Consider the following 20770-nt stretch of genomic DNA (forward strand, 5'->3'; position numbering starts at 1 on the left):
GGGGCACAATATATTCCTACTCTTTCTGTGCCCTTCACACCAAGGTTGTTTCCGGAAGCCTCGGTATGGCTCTGCAGCACAGTGAGTCGCTTGATTATCTTTGCTCTGTGATTTGCAGTTGAGAATGATTTGCGTTCTTTTCACCCCAGTATTTTCCTGATGTTTGAGTGAGGCATTTAACTCTCAATTTATCTTTTTGTAGCATGTTCTTAAAATCTACTTAAAATTAGCAATCGCCACAATCTCTACTATTACAAACCTTTTGAAAGAGGGTTTCAAAGGTGCATAAAACAAATGAAAACAAAAACAAAAAATTATACTAAGAAATCTGAACATTATTTCAGAGGTTAAATATAACACGTTACAGGATAGCCTTTCAAGAATTTTGGTGGTTAGGCTTTTGACATATTTATCTTTTCAGCTGTCATCATGACTCCAACTCGAGAACTGGCTTTACAAATTACTAAAGAATGTAAGAAGTTTTCAAAGACCCTGGGACTTAGAGTGGTCTGTGTTTATGGAGGAACAGGAATCAGTGAGCAGGTAACTATAAAAGGAGCATTCAGTTTTTCCATTCTTTTTTTTCTTTCAGTGTTTCCATTCTTAAATTATTTAATGATCTAAAAGTGATTTTAGTGATTTGTATAGTGATTGCTTTTAAAATCTTAGCCACTGGGGCACCTGGGTGGGTCAGTCGGTTAAGCATCCAACTTTGGCTCAGGTCATGATCTTGCGGTCCATGAGTTCGAGCCCCGCTCGGGCTCTGTGGTGACAGCTCAGAGCCTGGAGCCTGTTTCAGATTCTGTGTCTCCCTCTCTCTCTGACCCTTCCCCGTTCATGCTCTGTCTCTCTCTGTCTCAAAAATAAATATTTAAAAAAATTTTTTTAAATCTTAAAAAAGATGAGGTTTAAAAATAATAGTGAGGATGAATTATGTTAATCTTATATTTTAAGATTTTCAGTCATTTTTATACCTTGGCTTTCCTGATATTCCTCTTTGTCTCTCTCTGCTCAAGGAAGGCAGATATTTTTTCCATTTTATAGATAAAGAAATGGCGAGAAAGGTTAAGTAAGTTGATCAAAGTGTTTAGGCTAATAAGACTTAATTTGTCCCAGAACCAGGTCGTCTGATTTCCCAACTGGCTCTAATTCATGTGACATCTTTAAAAGGTGGTGATGACTGTTTTGCATTAATACCTGTTTCACTGGTATCTTTAAATGTTTTTGGCAAGAGTTATTTATTTATTTAAAAAAATTTTTTTTAATGTTTGTATATTTTTGAGAGAGAGAGAGACATAGCATGAGCAGGGGAGGGACAGAGAGAGAGGGAGACACCAAATACAAAGCAGGCTCCAGGCTCTGAGCTGTCAGCACAGAGCCTGATGCAGGACTCAAACTCACAAACCTTGAGATTATGACTTGAGCAGAAGTTAGATGCTTCACCGACTGAGCCACCCAGGCGCCCTGCAGCAAGAGTTATTTAAACATAATTTCATTTACTCTCTTTACTTTGACATTTTTCCAAATGTCTTCTTTAAAATGATGCTTATTAGAAAATTTTGCTTTAATTAGAAGAAGGAAAAAAAAACAGGTTATGTGATCAAATAAGTTTTGGAAAGGTCATGTTGTACAATGTTAAAGTCGACTTTTTTCTTAAAAGACTTTTTAGGCTTTGATAACGAATATGTCTTCTGATACTAGAAAAATGCAATAAATTAAGTGGCATTATCTCAATTTATTTAACCACATTCCTTTTTAAGGAATATTTGCTGTTGTTAAATGCTTTATGTTTTCTCAGCTTATCTTCCTCAGTTGTTTTGATGACAGTTTATTGTAAGAAATAACATTTACAGGGGCGCCTGGGTGGCTCAGTCGGTTAAGTGTCCGACTTCAGCTCAGGTCACGATCTCACGGTCCGCGAGTTCGAGCCCCGCGTCAGGCTCTGGGCTGATGGCTCAGAGCCTGGAGCTTGCTTCCGATTCTGTGTCTCCCTCTCTCTCTGCCCCTCCCCCGTTCATGCTGTGTCTCTCTCTGTCTCAAAAATAAATAAACGTGAAAAAAAATTAAAAAAAAAAAGAAATAACATTTACAAAAAATAACTTTACACATGCATGCATGTTATATTTATATAGAAGTGAAATGAAAGTTTACTGATCTCTAACACATTCTGGATTTTCCATTCTATTTCATTTTAAAAATACTGATTGTTGAGGCACCTGGGTAGCCTACTCGGTTAAGTGTCTGACTCTTGGTTTCTGCTCAGGTCATGATCTCAGGGTTCATGGGTTTGAGCCCCACATCGTGCTCTGTGCTGACAGCACAGGGATTTCTCTCTCTGCCCCTCCCCCTGCCCACACTTTTTCTTTCTCAAAATAAATAAATCTTTAAAAAATAAAAAATAGGGGCACCTGGGTGGCTCACTTGGTAAAGCACCAGACTTCGGCTCAGGTCAAGATTTCTCAGTTCGTGAGTTCGAGCCCTGTATTGGTGAGCTCGAGCCCCCTTTGGGCTCCGCACTGTCAGTTCAGGGGGATTCTCTCTCTCCCTCTTTCTTTCTCTTTCTCTTTCTCTTTCTCTTTCTCTTTCTCTTTCTCTTTCTCTTTCTCTTTCTCTTTCTCTTTCTCTCTGCTCCTCGTGGGATTCTCTCTCTCTCTCTCTCTCTCTCTCCCTCTTTGCCCCTCACTCACTCACTCACTCCCTCTCTCAAAAAACAAAAGAAACAACAAAAAAAATCAAATCAAATTAAAAAAAAAACATAACAAGTGAACAGGTAAATAAAATTAGAAAATAAAAATACTGGTTGTGGATACTCATGATTCTCTAGTGGAAACAATTCTCGACTTGAAAAACATTGGTGTATATAATTGCTTTAATTACTGCTTTCTAATGTTCCTTTCTTTTAAGGGATCATGTGAAATTAAAATTGGTAAAATTCTCTGGTTTTCATTGAGTTCAAAGTTACAATACCATGTCATCATGTTGCTGCTTCCTTTTCCTTTGTCGTGCTCCAGCATTGCAAAGAATTAAGCAGAAAGCTTTGGAGTCTTCTAATCAGACTTCACTGTGTTACCTTATGGAGCTGTATGATGACCCTGGACATTATTTTCAAATCTGTTTAAATATGTATTAGTGATAAATAGACTGTAAAATTTCATCTTTTTTATTAGATTGCTGAGCTGAAAAGAGGTGCTGAAATTATTGTTTGCACACCTGGTCGAATGATTGACATGTTAGCAGCTAACAGTGGTAAGTCAGGGATATTTTTTGTTGTTGTTCTCATTTCTCATTTTTGAATTCTATGCATTTTTGTTAAATCAAAGCAGATACAAGAAACCACCATTTTTTTTTTATATTTCTTCTTAAAGCTGTAATATCTTAAAATTTACATTGCAACCAGCTAACTGTTGCAAGCATTCATAATATTACTGCAATTTAACTTTCAATTTTTTTTTGAAACTAACTCCATATGATGTTTTTAGTTCTTAACATGGATTCTTAATCAAATTTTGGTCTAGCTTTGCTTTTAACGGGGTTGGGGGGGGGGGTTTATTTTTATTATTCTAAACTTCAGACTTTTTCCTCCACAGAAGCTAATGTTTTATTACAATACTGGATAAATTAAGGTATTGCAGCTTCAAGAAATTTTATCTTTTGTAAATATTGCATGTTTTTTAGCTCTTATGTTGTGCTTTGTTAAATTATTCCCTATCAAAACTGTTACTAAACTGTTGACATTATTTAACTTCTGTGGAGAAAGGCCCTTCGAGATTTATAGAACTGGGCTTCCGAGACTTAAGCCATCCAAGGTAGGTAATTTAATGCTGTTCCCAACCTTGCAAAACTAATGGGGGCTGCAAATGTTAGTATGGAGTACTTAAATATTGGAGAGCATTTACTTTGGCTCATTTCTTATTTTTTGAAGAAAATGCTTTCAAAGGTTTCCATTGCAGTGTTCAGTATATACATAATAAAGTATTAAAAACTGTGAGTAATGCATGTTTCTTGTAGCATTCGGCTTGAATTTCTGTATACACTTAATTCTAATTCTATATGATGTTGACGAAGTGACAACGAAATTGTTTGATAAATCATTGTGCTCGTACAGCCTACAAAAAGTTTTGGGTTGAATGCTGATGAAATAATCCCTTGTTTTTTCTCAATGCTGCATTGATTAAGTCTCCTGAAATTCATCTTGATTAATTTTACCTTTTTCCCTTATCTGTCCTTTTGGTTTATATTTAATAACTATTTTATACATGTTTTTGCCAGGTGATTGATTCATCACTTGATAGAAAGGCTTGTGTTAATCCTTTAGAAAAACTTTCCTGTGTATGTTTTTAGTTTTCCACTGCCTAAGAAACCACTTGCATCTGTTTAAACCATTGGGAGCATTTAATAACACTGAACTTATATCTTTGTGTAGAAAAATGTATGTATGCAATACATTTGGTATTTGAAGTTTTTGTTTAATAATTCAGTTACTTAATGATGTTGAATAGCTTCTCATTAATCTTTTGATATGCCCAGTAGAAGCTTCTAACTATATGAAAGTAGTTTATAAAGTAATATTAAAAGGAGGTTTTCTGCGTCTAAAATAGTTAGCACTGGAACTTGCTTTCCACACATACGCTGTAATCTCTAATATGTTTTTTTCTAGGTGATGCTGTCAGATAATGGCTGATGTGGCTCGATGCTTCATCTCAGTCTTAGTTTTATGATGTGTTTTGGAGAGGGCTGTTTTCTGAATTTTACAGGTCCTTCAGGCCCTATGATGGTATGCAAGAGACGAGTTTGACAAAATAAAGGGCCTCATATACCCATTGTCAGAAAGTATTTGCCATTAGATTAAGATCTTGTAGACCAAAATTTCTGTTCACTCTTTAAAGATACCTAACTTACCCCTCTGGTTAAGTCAGGCATTTTAGTTCCCTTTACAGTTTTTTAAAGTTCTTGGTAGTCATAAAATGAATTGTGACTGATTTTTAGTTTTCGTTTTGTCTTTATTTTTTTTCCTCATCTTAGGTCGGGTCACAAATCTTCGAAGAGTAACATATGTTGTTTTAGACGAAGCAGACAGAATGTTTGACATGGGTTTTGAACCACAGGTAATCCTTACGTGTCTTAGTGTTTTGAACTAGAAAATCTTGTAACGGCCATGAGAATAACATGTTAATATGGTGTCTGAACTTCTCACACGTTTTTGTTGTGTTGTAATGTAGTAGGTTGGGGACATAGGGAATTCAGATAGATAATTATGCTCTGAATTCCTCATAAAACTGGTTCAGAAGGTATTTCTAAAACCATTGTTGGTTAAATTAGAATTGGAATGCTGATAATAGAAGCTTAAGCTTCTCTATTTTATAGTTTTTATTGTATTTTGAAATAAATTCCTTTAATTCATGGTTTTAATTGCCTCAACAATCAATATAGCACATTTTGTTTACATTCTGCAAATGTAAAAACTAAGGGCTAGAGCATTTGTCTACCTTAGATTTTAATATTCCTCATGCACACTGTTTGCTCAGATACAAAATTTCAGTGTTATAAACTTAGAGGGACACATGTTAAGGAACTTTAAGGTCTTAGGAATTTTTGTTAATGAGATAAGGAATGTGAGTTATCATTGTGCTATGGATGCCAAAAAAAATTATTTTTGATCATAAACTGCATTAATAGAAATGGGGTATTAGCTTTCTCAATAGGTGGAGCATGTGACTCTTGATCTCTGGTCTGTGGGCTTGAGCTCCGTGTTGGATGTAGAGATTGCTTAAGAAATTCTTTAAAGACACCTGGGTGGCTCAGTTGGTGAGCATCTAACTCTTGATTTCTGCTCAGATCATGATCCTGGGTCATGGGATCAGGCCCCATGTTGGGCTCTCTCTGAGCACGGAGCCTGCTTAAGATTCTCTCTCTCCCCCTCTGCTCCTCTCTCCCACTTGTACTCTCTCTCTCTAAAATTTTTTTAAAATTAAAAAAAGGGGATACAGTTAAGGTGGCCTTTGGTTTTTTTCAGTTTATTCATGTGTTCTCCAGAAATGTATTGCTTGTCATATACTTGTATGTGTTGTGTTTAGATTTAGGGATCACAATCTAAATGGGATATACAAGAGCACATAAGAGTAAACAGGATTATGGTGACACCCGAACCACGTGAGAAGTAGTTAAAGGAATAAGTGACATTTAGCTTGGAGTAGAGGATTTGATAGCATCCTTTAACCGTTTGAAAAAAGTCTGTCACATGAAAGAATCATTGAGGAGTAGACCTGGGACCCAGTTGGGAAGCTATAGGGAGCTGGATCTAAGAATAATGTGAGAAAGAACTGGATAAACATTATTTGGAGATGAAACAATTTACATTGTAGGAGGAGGGCAGATACTGAATATGTTTTTCGTCCATGTGTTCGGTTAGAGGTAGGGGGTCCATTTGAGGAACGAGAGCAGAAGGAATTGATGAACAGATGGAAGGTGGAATTAGATCCCTTTCAAATGTCTTTCCCAATCCTGGGAAATCTTAGATTTTATGGTAATGTTTAAGGTAGGTGTGGTGTGATTGGGCCTTTCTGGTAAATCAATTAAGTGTTGCCAGAAAGAGGCCAAAATAACTTTTCCCAATCGTATGCAGTGTGTGAGTCATTTCTTGCCATTAGTGCTTACATCTACATTAAGTACGTGAGGGAGAAATGCTGAGTAACAGTGTATGTGTTAAGCACTAAACCGTTGAAGAGAAGAAATTTTAGATTAATGATTATTTTGTGAGCCGTTGTGTAGATTAAAAATGCTTGGTTCAGGTTCAGTCCCATAGAGCACTATTTGGATGTTAAAGCAAGTAAAGGCATCCCCATTTGAATCAAAGCTGGTGCTAGTCAGTGCACATCTGCACAATGACTTCTATCTAGAGCAGAGTTGGCAGGCAGTGTGCCTCCAGACATGATTCTGTATTGAAAAAAACCATGAAAATTGGGAACCAAATCAAATAATGCTTAATGTATATTTTTCTGAGTGTAAATGCATAGTAAATGTATATGCTATACAGTGACATTGGCAGAACGTACAGGAGTCTCCTTTTTCACATTAGCATATACAGGCTGGCAGGTTGAAAGGCACTTGGGCAGATCTTTGTGAATTGTTTTATTTATTTATTTATAATTTTAGAGAGAGGACAAGCAGGGGAGAGTGGTGGTGGGTGGGTAGGGGGGAGAGAATCTCAAGCAGGCTCCACATTCAGCACTGAGCCTGATATGGGGCTTAATCCCACAACCCTGGAATCATGAACTGAGCTGAAATCAAGAGTTAGATGCTCAACCGACTGAGCCACCCAAGTGCCCCTAACAGAATATTAAAAAGTGGTTTTCCATGACAGATTTTTCCACGGTTTCTAGGTTCTTTTTTAATTTAGTAAAATTAAAGAGTAAGAGAAGAAATTGATTAGATATAGACCTTGATCTTTAGCTCTAGTTAGCCATTATGGAGCTGGATATACATACTTTGTGAAAATATGTTAAGTAATATTCCTATTAGTTATAAAAAAAATGGTTATTTACAAAAAAAAAATACCAAATGATTATTTACATGTTTTACTTTTTATTTTTATTAAGAAAGTCAGGAATGTTTTAATTGACAAATTTATTCATACGTGTGACTAGTACAAAATGAAGTGATCTAAATATCACTAAATCTAAAGATTCTAAAGATGTTTACTCCGAGTTTTTACTTTCTTGAAAATACTGATCACGTAGTAAAGTGAGACAGTAAATGTGCTTGTCACTTGTACAGTGCAAAGCAGCATGCTTGCCTCAGTCATCAAGGAGCTCACTGTCTAGTGAGAGATTATTGTAACTTTGAAGACTGTCTTCAAATTGACATAAAAAATAGGTCACTGGAGGGGCACCTGGGTGGCTCCATCAGCTAAGCATCCAACTTTTGATTTTGGCTCAGATCATGATCTCAGAGTCGTAAGAACCCACATCGGTTTCTGCGCTGGGCATGGAATCTGCTTACTTAAGATTCTCTCTCCCTGTACCGCTTGTGCTCTCTCTCTTAAAAAAAAAAAAAAAAGGGGGGGGGGCACCTGGGTGGCTCAGTTGGTTGAGTGTCCAACTTCAGCTCAGGTCATGATCTCGCAGCTCATGAGTTCGAGCCCCACGTCAGGCTCTGTGCTGACAGCTCAGCCTGGAGCCTGCTTCAGATTCTGTGTCTCCCCTCCCACTGCCTCTCTCTGCCCCTTCCCTGCTAGTGCTCTGTCTCTCAAATAAATAAATAAGTAAACATTAAAAAAAAAAATAGGTCACTAGATTGATGATTAGACACTTCAGCACCTCTCAGTCCTGTGTTCAGGCCACTGGTGAAGGGTTTGGTGCATAAGCAGCTCCTATTGAATAATATGGATGCTACTTAAGGAGATAGAGGTACTGAAAAAAGAGCATTTTTCAAAAACTTATTTTTAAGTCTAATGTAATCCTTTACATTAGAGGAAACAGAATCAGAGATGTAATGACAGTTGAGACTTCCCCCCGCACCCCCAAGTTTTATTCCTATTTCACAATAATGCTCTAGTCCAGAGTAATTTTGTTTTTTATGTAGTGTTTATTTTTTAGAGAGAGAGTGAGCAGGGGAGGAGCAGAGAGAGAGAGAGGGAGACACAGAATCTGAGCTGTCAGCACAGAGCCTGATGCAGGCTCGAACTCGCGAACTGTGAGATCATGACCTGAACTGAAGTTGGAGACTTACCTGACTGATCCACCCAGGTGCCTGTAGTCCAGGGTAATTTTTACCAACATACATATCAACATCTCAAGGACCCTATTTGTGACTTAAAGATTGAGATAGTGATATTTACTTTGATAAGTAAATAAATCATTAAGTTGGTAGCAAATTATTTTCTTGAGGGTAAAGGAAAGCATTGCACATTGTCAAGAGAAGTATAAGAGAGAATGTACTAAACTTTTAGAACTTCTTCAAAAGGAGCATATGCCAATGATCAAGACTTGAAATCAGTGAAAAGTGGGGGAAATTGCTACCTTTGTAAACATTAGTGACCAGCTGGACTGATGAATTGAGTTTTAGCCTATAGGTATGAAAGGAGAAGTTTAAAGACTTAGTATTTGGCAGCCCATGGCTGACTTTAATTATCTGTGTACTGTGAGAGAGGGAACATACTGAAAAGTTTCAGGAACAGCTTTTAATCAGTAGCCCCCAGTGTGATAGCCAAGTGAGCATAAGAAGGCAATTGAAACCCAGGCCAGTCATCCCTGAAAACGTGTGTCATCATTAGCGTCATACTACGGGCTTCACGACTCTAAGCAGTAATAGGTATTCATAAGGGAAATCTAAGCTCCCATGTGTGATAGTTAGTACACCGTTTCATGAAGCACAGGATTTATAGCTTATTCATGAAGATTTCTCTTAGCACTTGGGCAAGAGAGGGAGTTAGTTGTGGTTTTCAAGAAAACTTTCCTCCTTTGATACTGTCTGTGCATTTGCTAAAAAGGAAGGGTTATTTGTGAACATTCTAGGAAGGTAGAATATGTATTACTCTTTGAAGAGATTTTCAAAGCCACAACGGGCTTCGGTATGAAGTGTGTATTCTGATCCTTGTTTCTGTATCTCTGAAAGTTGAGACTAAGTGATCAGTCCTTAGACTCGTTTAGATGATCATATATCTGAAAGTCCTGATGATTTTTATTTAGTATCTTAAAAGATTGACACATTAAATACCATTGTATGAACTTGCACTGATATTACTACCAAATTCATGTTATCAAACCAAGTGTGGTTAGTGATTCCTAATTTTTCATTTATGTACTTCAGTCATTCCAAAAGGGATATCATTTGATGCAGGAAATTCAAGAAAGGCCTTGCTACTAAGATGACCTTTGAACTGGGAACTGAATAAAGTGAGAAATTGAGACGGGGAATATTTGGGTGAAAAGTGTTACAAAGAGCCAGACAAATGCCCCGACTTGGGAACTCACTTGGCCATTGTCCCTGGAGCAGAGCATAGGAGAGGGAATATAGTAGGAGAGAGTACAGGATGAGGGCGGTGTGGTGAATATATACACCTGGGCTAGGAATTTGGATTTTAATTTGATGTGATTAATGAGTTGCTGTATTGGAGGGTTTTGAGGAGAGGAATCCCTGATCTAATTTTTTTACATTTTTTAGTTTTATCAATTACATGTGCGTGTGGGTTTAACAGTACTTCTCTTCCATCACTTAGCTGATTATTTTGATATTTACTTCTATTTATCTAAATAGTGTGCTTTTATTTCTTTTTATTTTTCTGTTTTTGATATTACTTATTGATTTCCTACAGGGGAACATAATCTTCTGTTTTCTTTCTCCTCTCACATTCTTGCATCATTTTCATCCCTTATTTTTCCGGTAGATTTATGTTGCTATTTTAATTGAGTCAATATACAACCTTATGACAATCTAAATGCTATTCAGAGCTGGGCAGTATAGTAAACTGATTATTTTTAAATTTCCTCTGTACGTCTTGTTTTCTTTAGAGATAACCGTCTTCTTTTCTCTAGGGATACCTGTGTTTTTATGTTTGTTGGCTGGTTTTCTTAGGTCTCTATATATTTAAAACTAATAAAATATCAAACTCTGTATATAAACCTATCAAATAGTTGAAACACATTAACTTACCCATTTGTTTTATCTTCCTTAAGGTTTCTTCAGAGCCTCTTGATGTGTTCCAGTAATGGTTTGTTGTTCTCTGTCTGACATATAGCTGCTGTCCTGGGATATCCATCATTCTGAGGGTCCCCTTTATTTCTCATCTTGTTAGGATCCCCAAAGTTCTATAACTCAAGAGTAAATCTTTTCTTAAAAAAATTTTTTTTGGGGCGCCTGGGTGGCTCAGTTGGTTAAGTGGCCGACTTCGGCTCAGGTCATAATCTCGTGGTCCGTGAGTTTGAGCCCCGCATCGGGCTCTGTGCTGACAGCTCAGAGCCTGGAGCCTGTTTCGGATTCTGTGTCTCCCTCTCTCTGACCCTCCCGCATTCATGCTCTGTCTCTCTCTCTCTATCAAAAATTAAGAAACATTTAAAATTTTTTTAAAAATTTTTTAATGGAACTCTTCATGCATTTCCTCCTTGCACGGGAACCATGCTAATCTCTGTATCATTCCAATTTGTTTTAGTATGTGTGCTGCTAAAGTGAGCACTTAAATTATTTTTTTTTTAATGTTTCTTTATTTTTGAGAGCGTTTATTTATTTTTGGAAGAGCGTGAGCGGTGGAGGGGCAGAGAGAGAGAGGGAGATGCAGAATCAGAAGCTGGCTCTAGGCCCTGAGCTGTCAGCACGGAGCCCATTGTGAGGCTTGAACTCACAAACTGCGAGATCATGACCTGAGCTGAAGTCAGACGCTTAAGCGACTGAACCACCGAGGCGCCCCTTAAATGAGTTTTTTTTAAATATTTATTTATTTTTGAGACAGAGAGCGTGTGAGTGTGGGAGGCAGAAAGAGAGGGAGACAGAATCCCAAGCAGGCTCCGTGCTGTCAGCATAGAGCCCAGTTCAGGGCTTGAACTCATGAGTCGTGAGATCATGACCTGGGCCAAAATCAAGAGTCAGTCCCTTGACCAACTGAGTCACCTGGTGCCCCTTCAGTGATTTATTTTTGTGTTCTAAATTTACTTTTATTCAAGTATAATTAGCATACAGGCTATTAGTTTCAGGTGTATGTTATTAGCGGTTCTGTATATTACTCAGTGCTCATCATAAGTGTACTCTTAATCCCCTTCACCTGTTGCACTTATCCCCTCTCACCTCCCCTCTGATAACCACCATTTTGTTCTCTGTATTTAAGAGTATGCTTTTTTTTTTTCCTTTTGTCTGTTTTTACTCTTTATTCATTTTTTTTAAGTTTATTTATTTTGAGAGAGGGGGGTAGAGATAATACCAAACAGGCTCCATGCTGTTAGCACAGAGTCTAGTGTGGGGCTCAGTCGCATGAACCATGAGGTCATGACCTGAGCCAAGATCAAGAGTTGGATTCTTAACTAATGGAGCCACCTAGGCACACCTGTTCATTTGCTTCTTAAATTCCATACATAAATGAGATCATATGGTATTTGTCTTTCTCTGACTGACTTATTTCACTTAGCATTATACCCTCTGGGTTCATCCATGTTGTTGCAAATGGCAAGATTTCATTTAAATGACTCATTTTTAAAGATTGCCTTCTATATGCGTAGGATTTATGTCCTCTGAGTTGATTTTCTATTTGCTTTGATTTCTGCATTCAGATTAGAAACATTCTGTAGAGGTCTGGGAACCTGTAGTTAACTACTTACATTTAAGGGACAGAGAAAAGGCAGCTTAAAATTCAGAGTTCTCTGTGCCAGAGCAGTACTTAGTGATCCTGAGTTTCACTGTTGTAATCTGGCTGGGACTTTCATTTAGATGAGGACTATCTTCTGCCTGACTTCTTGGACTGGGCAGACCGTCCCTGGAAAAATATTGGCCAGTCTCCAGCCTGGACTGTAAAGGCCTGTCTCTTGTTCCAGGTTGGGAAAGAGGCTTGAGGGAGAGTGGGAGCCTCAGTATTGAACATCATGCATTTACTTAATGCTTTTCTTCTTAGGATGTTATCCTTGCCTCATCCATTCATGTTCTTGTTTTATATTCTGCAGCAGCTAAACCTTTGGGTCTTTGGCTAGGGTGAGAGAAGGGCCTGACAGTAAGAGATAGGTGGAGGTTGAGGGATTTGATTGCTTCTTTAAAAAATTTTTTATTTTTGAGAGAGAGACAGAGAGAGAGCAGGAGTGGGGGAGGAATAGAGAGAGAGGGAGACACAGAATCTGAAGCAGGCTCCAGACTCTGAGCTTCAGCACAGCCTGATGTGGGGCTCAAACCCACAAACTGTGAAAATGACCGGAGCTGAAGTTGGGCTCTTAACTGACTGAACCCCCTAGGTGCCCTGGGATTTGATTGCTTCTTAAGCAGACTTTGCATCAATTCTCTTCATTTTGGAATCCCACCTTTCATCTCCATATAGGGAGAATAGCTTCATTCTCAACTTTTTCTTACTGCCAGCTTCCTTGAGCTTGATTAATCTTTTACCATCTTGAAACATTTTGTTGCTTTTTGTTTTGTTGACAAAATTTAGATACCATAAAACTCATGCTTTTTTAAAATTTATTTTTCTAATTTACATCCAAGTTAGTTAGCATATAGTGCAACAGTAATTTCCGGAGTAGATGCCTTAATGCCCCTTACCCATTTAACCCATCCCTCCTCCCATAATCCCTCCAGTAATCCTGTTTGTTCTCCATATTTAATAGTCTGTTCTGTTTTTGTCCCTCTCCTTGTTTTTATATTATTTTTGTTTCCCTTCCCTTATGTTCATCTGTTTTGTATCTTAAAGTCCTCATATGAGTGAAGTCATATGATATTTGTCTTTCTCCAAATGGCTAATTTTGCTTAGCATAATACCCTCTAGTTCCACCCACATAGTTGCAAATGACAAGATGCCATTCTTTTTGATTGCCGAGTAACACTCCATTGTATAGAAATACCACACCTTCTTTATCCGTTCATCTGTTGTTGGACATTTGGGCTCTTTCCATACTTGGGCTATTGTTGATGGTGCTGCTATAAACATTGGGGTGCATGTGCCCCTTCGAAACAGCACACCTGTATCCCTTAGATAAATACCCAGTAGTGCAATTTGCTGGGTCGTAGGGTAGTTCTATTTTTAATTTTTTGAGGAACCTCCATACTCTTTTCCAGAATGGCTGCATCAGTTTGCATTCCCGCTAGCAGTGCAAAAGAGATCCTCTTTCTCCTCATCCTCACTACCATTTGTGTTTGCCTACCACATCTTTCTTAAAATTTATTTTGTAAAAACTCTTACTGTTTGTTTATTTTTGAGAGAGAAAGAGACAGAGAGTGAGTGGGGGAGGGCCAGAGAGAGGGAGACACAAAATCGGAAGCAGGCTCCAGGCTCTGAGCTGTCAGTACAGAGCCCGACATGGGGCTTGAACCCATAAACTGCAAGATCATGACCTGATCTAAAGTCCGATGCATCACTGACTGAGCCACCCAGTCACTCCTCTATCACATTCTTTATCCATTCATCATTTAATGGACATTTGGACTCTTTCCATAGTTTTGCTATTGTTGATAATGGTGCTGTAAAGGTCAGAGTGTATGTACCCCTTCAAATCTGTATATTTGTATCCCTTAGGTAAATGCGGAGTGGTACAATTGTTGGATTATAGGCTAGTTCTATTTTTAACTTGTTGAGAAACCTCCATACTGTTCTCCAGAGTGGATGCACCAGTTTGCATCCCACCAACAGTGCGAGAGAGTTCCCCTGTCTCCACATCCTCGCCAACACTGTTGTTTCCTGAGTTAATTTTAGCCATTCTGACACCTGTGAGGTGGTATTTGATCATGGTTTTGATTTGTATTTCCCTGATGATGAGTGATACTGAACATCTTTTCATGTATCTGTTAGCCGTCTGGATGTCTTCTTTGGAAGAATACCCTTCCCAGTTTCCAGTCACTCACCACCATCTACCTTTAAACCATCATCAGTAATCTTACTCATTATTACTTTTTTTCTTGTTTTACCAATCATCACAAGAATCCTAGGAGTCTTTATTTTCTCCAGGGCTCTATAGACACTGAGGCAATTGGTGCCTGTATCTTACTCCCGCAACAGTATGTTCACCTTCATTGTTCTCTTTCTGTAGCTCTTTCAGCCTTTGATACATAATATATTTATGTGTCCACTCTCCTTAGAGTAGAAGTTCCATGGAGACAAGTTTTTGTCTGTTTTTATTGCATATTTCCAAATAGAGCAGTGCTTGGCACATAACAGTTGTTCAGTAAAATTGTGTTTACTAAGTGAAGGAAAACAGTGGTACAAGGGAGAATAGTTTCATCCCAGATGTAGTTTGAAGACTGAGAATACTGTATTTATTGGTGAATTAGGTGTGAGATGAGAGAAAGAGAGAGAGAGTAGTTACAGATGGCTCCTCCATCTTTGGCCTAAACATGTAGATAACTACAGTTGCCATTTCTTAACAGGGGGAAACTGAGAGGAGCAAATTATGGGGTAAAATCAATTATAATATTCTAAGGTAACAGGTTTAGAAGTCCCTGAATGGATGTTCTCAAAATTTCCTTCTACTTGATTTTAACATCATTGACTTTTAGAGGCTACACTCAACCGTATTTATTTGCATTGCGTCCTTAGGTCATGCGCATTGTGGATAATGTCCGTCCTGATCGACAGACAGTTATGTTTTCAGCTACTTTCCCCAGAGCTATGGAGGCTTTGGCTCGCAGAATCCTTAGTAAACCCATTGAAGTGCAGGTTGGAGGCAGAAGCGTGGTTTGCTCAGATGTGGAACAACAAGTGGTGGGTACAGCCTTTAAGAAACCCTCAGTTCCCTGGATGTTCAGGATGTGATTCTTGTGGGATCATTGTGATGTAGGAAGGTAATTTCTAAAATTAAATAGGATACAACTGCAGCCATTAATACTTTATATGATGCACTTGAATATGCTTTTCTGTGGAACTGCCTGTTTAAAATCCTCTTAAAAAATGCCCTTTTTAGTTCGTCCCACCAGAAGAGGTGGGCTTGTTAATAGAAATGTCACATCTTGTTTTTTAATTAATAGGGTATGAGATCAAGAGGCAGAGAGAACCAGGTGATTGCCCACATTTACAAGTCCCCTCTCTGAAAGTTACAGATTTGTTTTTGGTCTTACTGGTTTATCAATTAAAATCAACATTTTCCTGCCCAGTCCTAAAATACAGCAAAATATTGTCATTTCGCCATCTGCCACAAATAAATGAGTATTTTTGTTCACAAGATGTATCTGCAGTTTTACTCCATTAACTTGGTGCGATTTGCTGTTTCCAGATTGTGATTGAAGAAGAAAAGAAGTTCTTGAAGTTACTTGAGCTTCTCGGCCATTATCAAGAATCGGGATCTGTCATTATATTTGTGGATAAGCAGGAACATGCAGATGGTCTTCTGAAAGATTTAATGAGAGCATCTTATCCTTGCATGTCTCTTCATGGAGGTAATGTTTACTGAAGTATCTGTTGAGTATTTAATTTGACCAAGCATTGCAGTGTACTGTGTACTGTGTGTTTACTGTATACTGAGTTTAGAACCAGAGTTTGTATCTTCTATCTCCACTTTTATTCAGAACTCTGGGGGCTAATAAGCATTATTATTATTCCATCTTTGAGGTAAAGAAAATAAGACAAGGAGTACATTGGTTTGACCAAACTGTATAGCCATTAATCAGCTAAGGAGAAATAGAACTTAAAATTCTCCATTTTGTGTTATATTCTTTCCATTGTGCCATGCAACCTGGAGGTTTTCATGATTCACATTAGAGCTTTAATTGAAAGTAACGTTTTATTTTCTGTGTGATGTCTCCATTGTTATATATATATATGTAAGACTTAGAACCCTGAACATGTGCAACAGAGACAGTTTGAATTACCCTCATTAAGGATGTCTTCTGGCAGTCTGTGACTTTGTAATGAAACCCCCCAAAAGGTAGTGGCAGCTATCATTTATTTTCTTTATAAATCTTTGCTTTAGCTAGAGCTCAGCACTTAACCTAGTTTCTGTTTCATGCTGTATCTGCTGGCATGGCTTAATTGGGACTGGGGATCCATTTCCATATTTGCCTTACTTAATGTGGCTGGGAAGTTAGTACTGGCTCTTGACCGAGCTCAGTCAGGTTATTGGCCAGGGATCCTGGCCCTTCCCTTTGTGGATCTCTCTGTGGGACTACTTGGCGAGAAGGCAAGTTAAGGCTACTTGCCAGGCCAGTTAGGGATGATACTGGGAATTGGCAGAACTTTCATTTCCATCATATTCTGTAGGTCAGAATAGTCCCATGACTGGCCCAGATTCAAGGGGATGGAGGTATAGACTCCACTTCTCGATAGGAGGGTCATTCCCTATGCAGAAGAGCATGTAGAATAAGCCATGCTTTTGCTGTCATCTTTGGAATATACAGTCTGTGACACCAAGTTTCATTGTGGATGCAATTAAAAGGGCTCTAAGGGTATGTATTTGGTTAACTTTTAATGTTTTGGGTTTTTTTTTTTTTTTAAGTTTATTTATTTGTTTTGAGAGAGAAAGAGAGAACCAGTGAGTGAGGGGCAAAGAGAGGTGGACAGAGGATCCATCAGTGCTGACAGCAGAGAGACCTACATGGGGCTCTAACTCACAAACCATGAGATCACGACCTGAGCTGAAGTTGGACGCTTAACCAGATGAGCCACCCAGGCTCTCCTAATGTTTGAAAATCACTCATGTTTCCCCCTTTGTTTTTTTTTTTTTTTTTTTTTTTTTTAATTTTTTTTTCAACGTTTTTTATTTATTTTTGGGACAGAGAGAGACAGAGCATGAACGGGGGAGGGGCAGAGAGAGAGGGAGACACAGAATCGGAAACAGGCTCCAGGCTCCGAGCCATCAGCCCAGAGCCCGACGCGGGGCTCGAACTCACGGACCGCGAGATCGTGACCTGGCTGAAGTCGGACACTTAACCGACTGCGCCACCCAGGCGCCCCTCCCCCTTTGTTTTGTTATTGGGATGAAATATATATTACATAAAATTTACCATTTTAACTATTTTAAGTGTATGATTCAGTGGTGTTAAGTCCACTAACGGTGCTGTGTAACAACACCGTTATCTATTTCCAGAAGTTTTTCATTGTTCTAAACAGAAACTCTACCTGTTAAATAATAAACTTCATCCCCATCCCCACCTTCTGGCCCCTGGGAACGTGTATTCTACTTTTTGTACCTATGAATTTGCCTGTTTTAGGTACTTCACATGAGTGGAATCATACAGTGTTTGTATTTCTGTGCCTGGTTTATTTCAGTTAGCATAATTGTCATTGAGGCTTATCCATGTTTTATCATGTGTCAGAATTTCCTCTTTTTTAAAGTATTTTAATTCCAGTGTAGGTAACATAAAGTGCTGTATTAGTTTCAGGTGTACACTGTACACCTGATTTAACATTTCCATATGTTAGTGCTCATCCCAAGTGTGCTCTTTAATCCCTATCCCCTGTTCCACCCACCCACCTCCCCTCTGGTAACTGTTTGCTCTCTATAGCTAAAAGTCTGGTTCTTGGTTTGCCTATCTTTTTTTTCCCCTTTGTTCATTTGTTTTGTTTCTTGAATTCCACTTATGAGTGAAGTCGTGTGGTATTTGTCTTTCTCTGACTGACTTCCTTCACTTAGCATTATGTTTTCTGGCTCCATCCATGTTGTTGCAAACAGCGAGATTTCATTCTTTATGATGGCCAAATCATATTCCTCTGTGTGTGTGTGTGTGTGACGTCTTCTTTATCCGTTCATCTGTCCATGGGTTCTTGGGCTGCTTCCATAATTTGGCTAATTTAAATAATGCTGCGGTAAACATAGGGGTTCGTGTGTCTTTGTGTCCTTTTTTTGAGTAAGTTTTTTTGTATTCTTTTGATAAGTACCCAGTAGTGGGATTACTGGATCATAGGGTAGTTCCGTTTTATTTATTTGTTTGTTTATTTATTTTTGAGAGAGAGAGAGAGCGAAAGCACGTGAGTGGGGAAGAGGGTGAATCTCAAACAGGCTTTAGGTTCAGCATGGAGCCTAATGTGGGGCTGGATTCCACGGCCCTGGGATCATTACCTGAGCCAAAATCAAGAGTCACATGCTCAACTGACTTAGCCGCCCAGAAGCCCCTGGATAGTTCTATTTTTAATTTTTTGTGGAGCCTCCATACTCTTTTCCATGGTGGCTGCACCAGTTTGCATTCCCACCAACAGTGGGTACAAGGTCTTTTTGCTCCACATCCTTGCCAACAGTTGTCTCTTGTGTTGTTGATTTTAGCCGTTCTGACAGGTGTGAGGTGATATGTCATTGTAGTTTTGATTTGCATTTTCCTGATGATTAGTAATGTTGAACATCTTTTCATGTGTGTTGACCATCAGGATGTCTTCTTTGGAGAAATGTCTGTTCACATCTTCTGCCCAGTTTTTAATTGTATTATTTGTTTTTTGGGTGTTGAGTTTTATAAGGTGTTTATATATTTTGGATACTCCCCCTTTGTCAGATATGTCATTTGCAAATATGTTCTCCCATTCAGTAGGTTGTCATTTAGTTTTGTTGATTATTTCCTTTGCTGTGCAGAAGCTTTTTTTTTTTTTAAGGATAAATGAACATTTATTTATTTATATTGATTTATTTATTTTTATTTTTTGTAATTTACATCCAGGTTAGTTAGCATCTGGTGCAACAATGATTTCAGGAATAGATTTCTTAAGCCCCTTACCCATTTAGCCCATCCTCCCTCCCACATCCCCTCCAGCAACCCTCTGTTTGTTTTCTATATTTAAGAGTCTCTTATGTTTTGTCTCCCTCCCTGTGTTTATATTATTTTTGAGAAGCTTTCTATTCTGATGTAGTCCTGGTAGTTTATTTTTGTTAGTTTTGCTTTTTTCTTTGTTTTTTGTTTTTTAAGATTTACTTTTAAGTAATTACACCAAATGTGCAGCTTGAGCTCACAACCTTGAGGTCAAAAGTTGCACTTCCACCGATTGAGCCAGCCAGGCACCCCTGTTTTTCTTTGCCTCACGAGAGGCAAAGAACTGTCTGTTCTCTCTTCTAGGATTTTTATGGTTTCAGGTCTTACATTTAGGTTTTTAATTCATTTTGAATTTGTTTTTGTATATGGTAAGAAGAATTTCCTTTTTAAAAAGCGAAATAATTTTTCATTGTATGTATATACCACATTTCCTTTATTCATTTACCTGTTGATGGACATTTGGGTTGTTCCTACCTTTTGGCTCTTGTGAGTAATGCTACTTAACCACTGTTGTACAAGTATCTGTTTGAGTCCTGTTGGCCATATGGCCATATGGCTATTTTTAACTTTTTATGGAACCTGCAAACTACTTTTTGTAAAAATTGCACCATTTTGGAATTCCAGCAGTGCATTAGGGTTCCAGTTTATCCACAGCCTGGCCAGCACTTGTTTCCTATTTTTTTTTTATAATAGCTATGCTAGTAGATGTGAAGTGACATTGTGTTTTTGATTTGCATTTCCCTAATGACTGAGATTGAACATCTTTTTATGTGCTTATTGGGTATTTGTATATCTGTTTTGAAGAATTGTCTATTTTAGGCTTCTGCCCATTTTTAATTAGGTTATTCGCATCTTTTTTTCATTGCTGAGTTGTAGGATTTCTTTATATATTCTTGATAGCAATCCCTTATCAGATGTACAATTTACATATATTTTCTCCCATTCTTTGGGTTGTCCTTTCACCCTCTTGGTAGTGTTCTTTGATGCACAGACGTTTTAGATTTTGAAGTCCATTTTATTTTTTCTTTCTTTGCCTTTTCTTTGGCTGTTAATTCAAGAAACCATTGGCAAGTCCAAGGTTATGAAAATTTTCCCTCTTGTTTCCTCAGAGTTCTAAAATTATAGCTTTTACGTTTAGGTAATTCATTTTGAGGTGATTTTTATATATGATGCAAGATATGGATCCAGCTGCATTCTTTTGCATGTGGTTTTTCAGTTTCCCTAACCCATGTGATAAAAAGACTGTCCTTTTCCCATTGAAGAGTCTTGGCACCTTTGTCAAAATCTATTGACCATTTATTTATCTGAGGGTTTCTGAGCTCTTTATTTAATTTCGTTGATCTGTATGTTTATCTTATGCCAAATTTTTTTCTTTTCTTTTTTTTTTTTTTTTAAGTAAACTCTATCCCCAACGTTGGGCTTGAAC

The 20770-nt window shown here is 38.0% G+C and overlaps 1 protein-coding gene and 1 non-coding gene across 2 annotated transcripts in view; one reads left to right on the forward strand and one right to left on the reverse strand.

Annotated features, from left to right (window-relative positions):
* Positions 1 to 20770, forward strand: part of DDX46 (DEAD-box helicase 46) — a 70442-nt gene that overhangs the window by 19800 nt on the left and 29872 nt on the right. The window contains exons 11-15 of the mRNA XM_042935544.1: positions 422 to 543; positions 3168 to 3246; positions 5023 to 5105; positions 15215 to 15379; positions 15888 to 16050. Of these exons, the coding sequence (XP_042791478.1) occupies positions 422 to 543; positions 3168 to 3246; positions 5023 to 5105; positions 15215 to 15379; positions 15888 to 16050 (612 nt within the window). The remainder of the gene's footprint in view (positions 1 to 421; positions 544 to 3167; positions 3247 to 5022; positions 5106 to 15214; positions 15380 to 15887; positions 16051 to 20770) is intronic.
* Positions 11063 to 11170, reverse strand: LOC122202802. Its single transcript, XR_006194887.1, has one exon. It is a non-coding gene; the product is annotated as a U6 spliceosomal RNA (small nuclear RNA).

Source organism: Panthera leo, chromosome A1 (genome assembly GCF_018350215.1).
Source record: "Panthera leo isolate Ple1 chromosome A1, P.leo_Ple1_pat1.1, whole genome shotgun sequence".
In the NCBI taxonomy this organism is placed as follows: Eukaryota; Metazoa; Chordata; class Mammalia; order Carnivora; family Felidae; genus Panthera; species Panthera leo.